We start from the raw sequence: 10,532 nt of genomic DNA, 5'->3' as shown, positions 1-10,532 counted from the left end.
TAGTTGATCTTGAGTATTAATGTGCTTCAATTCAACTTCTTTCTTCTGCACCAAATCTCGTATGAAGTGATATTTTATGTCAAAATGCTTTGTCTTATTATGGTGAACCGAATTCTTTTCTAACTTGATGACACTCACATTATCACAATAAATCACTGTAGGCTGAATTTGCTTTTCTCCAATTTCTTCCAAAATAATTCTGAGCCAAAGAGCTTGTGTACCTACTAAGGTAATTGCAGCATACTTTGCTTCTATAGATGAGAGGGCAAAAATGCTTTTCTTTTTTTACCTCCAAGTAATTAATCCAGAACCAAAAGAGAAACAATTCTCAAATGTGGACTTGCGGTCATCCATACTACCTCCCCAATCTGAATCATTAAATCCTACAAGATTGAACTTTTCAAAAGAGTAGTAATGAATACCAAAATTTAGAGTGCCTTTCACATACCTCAAAATCCTCTTGGCTGCCTTCATATGTATTTCTAATGGATCTGTCATATACCTTGAAACAAGTGAAACTGAATATGCAATATCAGGCCTTGTGTGGGTTAGAAACATCAAGCTCCCCACAATACTTCTATAAGTTGTCTCATCAACTAAATCATCACCATCATCTCTAAATAACACAACTCCATGAGCACTTGGAGTGGAGGCAGGGTTTCAATCAGTCATATCAAATTTCTTCAACACATCCTGTGCATATTTTGTTTGACAAATGAAAATTTCATCCTTACTTTGATAAACCTCCATTCCTAGAAAATATTTCATCAGACCAAGATCTTTCATCTCAAATTATTTCATCATAGCAACTTTAAATTAATCTTTCATCTTAGAACTACTACCCATATATAAAAGATCATCAACATACAAACTTATGATTAGAATACCAGTACCTTCTTGTTTGTAGTAAAGGGTAGGATCACTCTTACTTCTTTGGAAGCCATTCTCCTGGAAGTATCCATCAATCCTGGCATACCACACTCTTGGTTCTTGCTTGAGACCATACAAAGCCTTCTTCAACCTGTAGATATGATGCTCTTTTCCTTCCACTTCAAAACCTTGTAGCCACAAGGTTTTGAAGTGGAATGAAAAGAGCATCATGTCTATAGGTTGAAGAAGGTGAAGTAGGTGATGGGCACTCCATGCATTGCCCTTTGGAAACTTTTCCCTTGCATGCTTTCTTTTAAAACATCCTTCACAAACCTCCTTGTGGTCCTCAACCTTGGGAAAACCAGAAACTAATGCATGCGAGATTAGAAACTTTAAACTGCGAAAATTTAAATACCCATACCTGTGATGCCATAACCAACTTGAATCCTCATAAGCCATATTTGCAAGGCTGTTGTTATGTTCACAAAACTTCAAAGGGAACATCCTATCTCTTGTCATAGGCACAACAGTGATCACCCTATTGCCCTTATTCTTATCATAGATAGTACATGTCTTATTCTCAAAGACTACTTTATAATTTTTCTCACATAGTTGCCCAGCGCTTAACAAATTGTGCTTCAATTGTGAGGCATAATAAATATCATAAATACTCTTTATACCTTCTTTTATTTGGACCTCCATAGCTCCTCTGGCAACAACCTCCAACGATTTATCATCACCAAGCTAGATCTTGGATTTAAAAATTTCATCCTTTGTTGAAAACAACTTCACATTCCCTATCATATGTACAAAGCATCCAAAATCTAGGTACCAAACATCTTTACTAGTATTTTCACCTTTGGCATAAGATAAAAATAAGTGATCTGGAGGATTCTCACTATTGTCTTGAGCATAGTTAGCACTTTTACCTTCTTTCAAAATGGCCCTACCTAATACAATGGTAACATTGAACATTTCTCTTATCAAATTTACCTCTACCTCTTCCTCTAGAACCATCTCTTCCTCTTGAGCCACCTCTGCTTCTACCTCTTGAAAATTTTTGGCTTTGCCCTTTACCTTGGCCTTGATTGATTTTGGCACTAGTGCTTCTTGCATCTTCATTTTTTGTGATTTTCAATTTAGAGGAAAAAGCTTTCTCTACACATTCAAAAGAATCTTTCAATCTTTCTTCATGAGACATCAGGGATCCAACCAGTTGATCAAACTGTAGTTTTGTCAAATCCTTGCTTTCTTCTATGATTATGGCAACATGATTCCATCTGGGTGTCAAAGATCTCAATACCTTTTTTATCAAAACTTCATTGCTTACAATTTCCCCAAGTGTAGCCATTTTATTGACCGCATCTTTGACTCTGACACAATAATCACGTATACTTTCAGCTTCTTGCATCTTCAAATTCTCGAACTCTCGCTTCAATGTCTAAAGCTTGACCACCTTAACTTTATCACTACCTTGGTAAGCTTCTTATAGAGTATTCTAGGCATCTTTGGCAGTTGTTTCTCTTGATATTCTTGGAAATAAGCTCTTTTCAAGAGCTATCTGAATGTGAAACAAAGCTTGAGCACTCTTCTTCCTTGCTTCCTTTCTTGTTGTTCTATCATTGGTTGTAAGGGCATTCCAATCAGCTGGCTCATCGTAACTTGATTCAACAGTCTCCCACAAATCTTTTCCAATAAAAAAAGTCAGCATCTTAATGCACCAATAATCATAGTCAATCCCATCAAATTCTGGAATGAGCATACTATTAGAATTTGACATGATTATCTTTGGCGAAATTCTAACAATAAAACTTCAACCCAAAACAATTTTACCTGCTCTAATACCACTTGTAAAATCTGAAACTGTCTCTTTTCCTAAAGCCAGCTAATAAGAAAAGAATATTTATAACAGAGAAAACAACTAACAGCAATAAAAATTGCAGAGGTAAAATAAAACACAAGTCAGAAATTAAAAAATAGAGTGCTCTGTTTTTAGAAGAGCACACATATTCTATATTACTACTTAATTACCATATAAATAGAGTTTTAGCTTCTCCGAAAAGAATTCGAATCTTTAAAAAAACAGAATATTCACTGTTTATTTCAAAGCATGCAAAAACACTAAAAAACGGTAGTCATAGTAGAACTGGAGCTAGCAAACTCTAAAAAAACTAAGAATAGGCTAAAACAAAAAATATGCATGTGCATTCACACGCACTGTTGTTCTAAAAAAACTAACAATAATAAAACTAAATTAGGCATTCTAAATAAAGAATTGTTTGATCGCAGGCTAGTTGTGCATGGCTGAAGCTATTCTCCAAAACAGACCTTTCGTACAGCATGATAGCAATCTGTTAGTCAATCGCAATCATTTATTACAAAATCGACAGTGTAAAACACACGACTAACACGTATGTTAGTCAATCCATATTACCATTTTAAAACCAGAATAGACGCGTCCATTGTGCATGACGGTGAATCTCTCCATAACATGGAACTAAGAGTTTAAGATCTCGCTGGAGCTGCATGATCTCCGTCATCTCTCCTCCTCAATCCTCTCGAATTCTTCTCGATTGCTTGCGTTTTTCTCCTCACCCTACGCAATTTCTCCTTTCCCTTTCTACAATTTCTCCTTTCCCTTTCTACACGTCCCTCTGTCTTCGCTTTCCATGCCACTTTTTTTCTCATTCTCTTTTGCGTTTTCTTCTCCTATTTATTATCCCCTTCCAATTGACATGCCAAACTGCTAATGAGATTTGGCAAACATTTTCTCCATTCTTGGTCGATCTCTACTACTCTCTATTTGTATTTCCTCCCATGTCTATTTTGAAAACTTCACCCTACCGTCTAGGAAAGGCGGGCACAGTCAAAGATGAGTAGTTTCAAATTTACACGTACTAGCTGCCTTTGCTTGAAAGTTTTTCAAGCATTTAAGGGATGTAGTGCCACCTGTAGCATTTGATTTTTTCTGAGAGTATTTGAATCGATTTGAGGGGGAGGAAAGAGGCAATGTATAATTTGGTTATATAGCAGAATGTTTCTAATGTGAATATTTTATATTTTTTTAAATGAGTTATTAAATATAATTTGTTATTGAACAACTATATTTTCTACATTTCCACTTTGACCATTCTAAGGGTACATTTTCCAAGCAGTTGCTTCTGTCTCATTCGTTTGACAATTGTACAATCCATTCTTATTGGCAAGAGCAATCCCCATTCTCCACGCTCTCTAGTCCAACACAATCAGCGGCAATGGTTGGAAAATATTCATTCGGAAGGAGTTTAAATCACCGTCATTTTGTCCCTTTACAGGCCCAGTTAAACAGGTAAGGTATTGACCACATCATTAGTCAACGATCTACGAACGGAGGCTGCAATTGCTAATGTTTCAAAGAAGATTGGACAAGATTTCTTTATACGAAGGGACTAGTTGGACCTTCTGAAAGTGAGAGGACCTGGCTAAATTTCTGAAGAAGCTGAAACATAAATTGATGTACATCCACAAATTTCAGGAAAAAACGCTTCATTTTATTTTTTATTTTTCCAAAAATCTCTGTATATTATTTATTAAATCTAAACAACTAGATAATGATTTATAAACAGCAATAGCAGTTAGTAAATTTCAAACAAAACTCTCCCGTGGCGCAAAAAACAAATGTTAGAAGTGATAAATCAATTGTTGACCAAATCTGCCGACCATGCTCGCTCTCCACCCACTCAACGCCATCTTCAGCTGCCCCACATTGATATTGTCTTATTTCATCATAAATTAAATGATTGAGAGTACTATCTCAAAGCTCATATTTGAACTTCTCCTCTGATTTCTTTAAAAAAAAATCTATTACAGCTTTGGAATTTTGATTTTAGTAGTATATTGCTCACAATTATCCAATACATTATATTGAACTATTTGTCAATTTAATTGAACTTTATAGATGTTGGTCTATCTTACGTTTCTCCCATAACTTCAACAAGACTGGAATACAGAACAATAAATTTATTAAAATTTCCAAATTACAAATTAATCTCAAAGTGAAATGAAACACAGTATTCCAATTTTTTAGAAGGATGTAGGTAACCTTTTCTGTGTCTGGCTCTTCAATATTCACAACTCTCCTCACTCACCATATCTGTGCGAAAACTCTCACCTGGACTATATATAGATTCAAGTGGTCGTGTGGGAATTGGAATCTCTTCTTCCGATAAAAGCATTGCTAACACTCGTGATGCTGATGGGCGTCTTTTGGATTCCTCATGAATGCACCAGAGAGCTGTTAAAATTGTTCTTGTTATGCTGCTTGAATTAACTAAACCATCAGAATTGGGTAGCCGATGGTCTATTAGCTCATGCAGCCGATCCTCTTCACATAACCTCCACGCCTGCATTCACACACAAAACCATAAATTTAGTCATTATATTTGCTAAACTAATATAATTGTAGTGACTATATATGCTAGTATAATTCTTACGTGCTGAATAAGCATATTGTCATCTATGCATTCCGTTATTCTTTTGCCAGATACTATATTTAACAGTGTCACTCCAAAGCTGTAAATGTCTGATTTCACAGTCGCACGATGGGTTCTGAAATACTCAGGATCAAGGTAACCCCTGTAGGGCCAGACAAGGAAAGAAAAATGCATTAATCAGCTGCGCAACATGAAAACCCTAGTCTGGGCCCCTAAAATTTACCAACTCATGTATAGATTAATCATTTTCATTCTTATAAAGGGTTAAAAGGGTAAGGCGATTTTACAGTGTTCCACAAAGTTCCGTTGTTACATGGTCAGAAGTCTCAGTTACATCCTTTTCAAGCAGCTCGCAATGTGTGGAAATAGTCTTGTTGGCATATTGGGCGAAATCCATTTGCAGTATTCTAGCAAGGCCAAAATCACAAATCTTGGCAGTGAAATTTTCGTCCAGAAGAATGTTACTGGGTTTAATGTCTCTGTGTATTATACACGTATGTGCACCTTCGTGAAGATATTTGAGTCCCCTTACCATGTCCAATATAATCTTGAATCTTATTGACCAGTCAATAATCATATCAATTTCATCTGCATATTATGGTTAGAACTATTTTAATGTTACAGATAAGCGCTCCAATCACACAAAAATACACAAAGTAAATGAACTGCACTAGCTACTGACCAAAAATTATGTTTGACAGGTTTCGTGGCATATAATCGTAGACTAACATCAGATTGTCTTCAATGCAATATCCCACGAGCTCTACGATGTTTCGATGATGTAGCTTTGTTAGAGTCCTCAGCTCGTTCATCCACTCTGTTTTGCCATGAACACTATTTGTATCGCTCAACATCTTTACTGCCACTGATCTTCCATCAGGCAGAATTCCCTATGAAACAGCAGAAGATATATGCACAAATTATTAACTGATCATAGTTGTTTCTAGAATATAATTGACAGTTTGATTTCAGAACGAACTTACGTGAAAAACATTCCCAAAACCACCTTGGCCTAGGATTTTTACAAAACCATTTGTCACCCTCTTCAATTCGCTGTATTTGAACTCAATTGGAGTCGGAAATGCTTTGATCTCCTTCACCAACATTTTTAGTTTTATATAAGTGGAAGGTTTTTTGAGTCCAAATATGGCTGGAATCTTTTTTTTAAGGAATCTACCCAGCCCGAGAGGTCTCCGCAGTGGCATTTGGTGTTTTTCGTGCTCATTTACCCCATAATAATTATCTTGTCCCCAAGAATGAATAGTGTCTGAACCTGATTCCTCGAGCTCTGATTCACAACTCTCCTCAATCTCACCTGATTAAATAAATTCTAAACTTTTGAGTGATAAATTTGAATCGAATTGACAAAGGTTTGTAATCGAATTAGTCTCTTACTCTCTTGATTTATGGACTGCTCGGAGGTATCTTGCTCTGCAACTCCAAGGCAATTATTCTCCTCGTTCCCACCTAGTTATGCCAAATCATTAACTCGGTTATGTGGGTATACAATATTTCAATTAATTACAGAAGTTTTCGAATTTGGGAAGATGCAAATTTCTAAGAACAACCTGAAACATTATTTTGCCGATGATACAAGGTAAGTGTAGTCACGGTCAGAACTTGCATCTGAAGCATCAGATCGGCTTTCATAGAATCTACTTTTCCCCGAACATAGACAAGTTCATCGCGGATCTTCTTAGTCAACAGGAACCTTCGGAGTTACCAGACAAATATCACTAAAATATAAATATATTTCTTTGTTTTAATTTAGTGTGAGGAATAGATACAACAGAGCTATGCTCTGTAACTTCGTCAGAGAATATATGGAAAGAAACTACTTACTTGGATAATTTATTCGATGTGATAAAGGAGCAACACAAAATGGCACCAGAAACTATTAATTTAGCAGCTTCACTCATCTCTTCTAAAATCTCTTTGTGCAAATCAGCATAGATATCTTTCATCTGTTTCAAGTATTTACCCAGTTTAAGCATAGCTTTAAGAAGGTCTATGCATTCTCTGTCATTTGCTGAAATATTGTCGAATCTTTCTAAAACATTAGCTATCGCTAAAAGTCCCACTGCAACCCAATGTGCATTCCCCAATCCTTTCAATACGTCAACCGCCACTGAATGTGCCTCTGTAGAAAGCTGGGACTTCAAGAATTTCTAAATCAAACAACCCAAAAAACCACCATTTAAAACATTGAAAGGAAACCACTGTACACTAGTCCTGATTCTAGACAAACAAATATATCAAGGTCTGAATCACCTGATCTGAGAACATTTTTGCACCCTCTGAAATGCCATCAAACAATTTAGAAAAATCTGAAGCAACAGGCTGCACTAAATCCCTTAGCTGTCTTCCACTGTCAATTATTTTGCAACCCATGCCCTGTAGGCATCCGTATAAATTTAAAATCCATTACAATGAAGTAAAAGCAGAAAAATGAAGCAAATGTTATGTACCTGGTTAATGATGGCAGATAAAACGTTATCGATGTAGCGTATAAGTAGATCGAGGGATAGGCTGGAGAGACCAGTCGTACGAGAATGTTTGCGACTAACAGCACATGCAATTTGGTTGTTGGGACCTTAACTGGTTAAAGAATTACTCATTTTGGTGCTATTAAAGGGCTCTATCAATCAGGCTGAAAAATTCGAGGAGAAAGATAATTAATCAGAGATATAGAACACCTTATTAAATTGTTATATGATCAAACAAACTAAAGTCTTACAGAAAAGATCGCTGGATGCAAAATTTGCGCCAACCGTTTACAGCGATTCACAGGCATTAAAACCTCTTCAGAAAGACGACTAATAGCCGATTGTTCTTCATAAAATCAGCTTCTTCGTAGCATCATAAAGAGTAACTGACTTTGCATCTTCGAGGAGCTTTCCATGAGAAAGGACACAACAATTCCACGCGGAACACAGCAATAATTTCCATTGGGCTTATCTTCTTAGCTGCCTTTCTTGACTTAACTTTGTTCTGTTCTTTTTTATATAATAAATAATGCTAACACACAAAAGTTTCAACACAGCAATTATGTTCTTTGGACTCATTGTGTTAATTATCTTTCTGACATAGACTTTCTAGTTGGTCTTCTAGATAATCGAAGAGTAAAATTATGAATAATGATTATATCATTGAGTTATTTTTTAGTGTTTTAGAATATGTTCTTTATAAAGTGTTTTAAACATAATTATTCTAGTTATTTGAATGCAATTAATTATTTTAATAATAATATGTTAAAAGTTAGTTAGGTGATTTTATTGTTATATGTAAAGCTTATCATTCTAACATCTCTTCTTAAGATTTATATTTCACACAAATAGAACATGTTGATCAAAACAAACAAATATTTATTTTTTAGAAAAAAATATTAAAAGAAAATTTATGTATCGATAGAAACTTCATCAAACTACTTCATAACCTTTGGAAAGGTGTAGCTCTCTATCTCAATTTTGAATATCTAGATTACAACCTTTCCAAACCATTGAATCATAGATCTCCTAAATTATTGGACAATGGTCCATATCGATATGCATCCATAGGCTCCATCAAGGTGTTTAATGACACTCGAAAGGGTATATTTTTTTGACATACTTAAGACTCTCAAAGTATCTAGGCAATAATTTTGATCGAAGAAAAACAAATCCCTTCCTATCATCAAAATGTAAACTTCATAATATATGCATTCTTCAATATTGAAACATAAGAAAAAAATCCTTCCTAATATATTTTGAAATGAATTATTTCTTTTTGCTTTGTTGATGAAAAATGTAGATAATCATTGAGCTACTATCTGGATCATGTATGTGCAACAAAGAGATCATTAAAGTAATGGGAATGCATCTACAATCATTTATTTTGAGGCCCCCTTTTTACTCGCTATTTGTGAGTAAAGGTATATTGTATGCCATGTGAAGTGTGTAGGACATAGAAAGAGAAGAGTACATCTAGAAGCTTTCTTGCATTTGAATTTCACCTAAAATTTTATGTTCTTTTAATGCATCATCCTTGTTAAATTCATACCTTTGTTGGCATTGTGTTGTCATTGATGTCAACCGATATGGGAGTATTGTTGACATGAAGTCATTGATGTCAACCAGTGTTGTAGGTCACCAGTAAAGAAGAAGAATGTCATTCAAAGGAATGACCACTAGAGTCATTGGTACACAAGTTAGTGTTTGACTTGTGTGGATGATATGGATAGGTTACTAGTATAGTCTGATACCGGTAAGGAGAAGATGTCAATTGGTAAGTGATGTGTTGACATGGAAAAGATAAACTAACCAAGTGAGTGGTTGACAACCGGAAAACTTATGACCAGTGTACAAATAGGATGAGCGAGGTGCTTGAGTTGTTGTTTGTGATGAAGAGGCAGAATGTTACCTAAATCGCATCAACGCTCATGAAGAAGGATGTATAGGTCACCAGTATGCTATGTGGATGCAGAACAACAGGACTCCCACTGGATAGAGATGCAGTCACCATGTGAAGAGATGACTGACAGTGAATGTACCCACACTAGATCATCAGTGCATTGCAGGATGTAGATGACAAGGACTCACTCCCACCAATAAGTGGAGCTTATCTCCTATTATGGAAAGTATGCATCTTAGTTCTGTGAGATAAGGAAGAAGAGGTAAAGGCAAGTGTTTGAAGGCTCACACCGTATCTAGCATGTGAAACAAAAGGATGCCTCAGGTGCATGTAATCAGAGATGTGCATCGGATCACAAAGTGTTGGCATATTGTGCCACCGAGACATAAAAGGAAGAGTAAAGAAGTGATGGATTTCTCACCGTGACAAACCAGTGAGATGATATCTGTTCCAATGGTGAATAAGGCAAAGTGGAGCAGTTGCAGAGAGAGAGTGCAACCGGTATGCAGATGCCTTAGATGGAATTAGTTGAAGGTTGATGACATGGTGTCATCGGGATGGCTACCAGTGAGCATGAGAACCAGTAAGGAAGCTGAGACACTGGCAGGGTTAGTAAACCGACAAAAAAGAATGATTGGTTGTGTGTTGATTGTCGGTGATCAAGTCTAGCTGACACAGAGGTCCAAGCTAAGGTCGATGTCGACAAAGGTGCCATGTGGAGTCAAGGTGGTGGACATGCATGCAATGGTAGATGGAGTGTGCACCAATGAGTTTGTTCCAGAGTTGGTTGATATTAATTGT

The 10,532-nt window shown here is 36.1% G+C and overlaps 1 protein-coding gene across 1 annotated transcript; it reads right to left on the bottom strand.

Moving 5' to 3' along the window:
- Positions 1-4,882: 4,882 nt before the first annotated feature.
- LOC131056896 (LRR receptor-like serine/threonine-protein kinase FEI 1) lies at positions 4,883-7,929 on the bottom strand. Its single transcript, XM_057991170.2, has 10 exons — positions 7,811-7,929; positions 7,614-7,736; positions 7,185-7,510; positions 6,911-7,053; positions 6,738-6,809; positions 6,326-6,657; positions 6,025-6,232; positions 5,630-5,930; positions 5,343-5,484; positions 4,883-5,252 (listed from the first exon to the last, which is right to left on the bottom strand). Exons 2-10 carry the CDS (start codon positions 7,731-7,733, stop codon positions 4,971-4,973), a joined length of 1,926 nt encoding a protein of 641 aa, XP_057847153.2. The 5' UTR covers positions 7,734-7,736; positions 7,811-7,929; the 3' UTR covers positions 4,883-4,970.
- Positions 7,930-10,532: the final 2,603 nt, after the last annotated feature.

The sequence above is a fragment of the Cryptomeria japonica genome, chromosome 7, assembly GCF_030272615.1.
Source record: "Cryptomeria japonica chromosome 7, Sugi_1.0, whole genome shotgun sequence".
In the NCBI taxonomy this organism is placed as follows: Eukaryota; Viridiplantae; Streptophyta; class Pinopsida; order Cupressales; family Cupressaceae; genus Cryptomeria; species Cryptomeria japonica.
The sequence above is the reverse complement of the archived record's forward strand: the minus strand, read 5'-3'. Positions and strand labels throughout refer to the sequence as shown.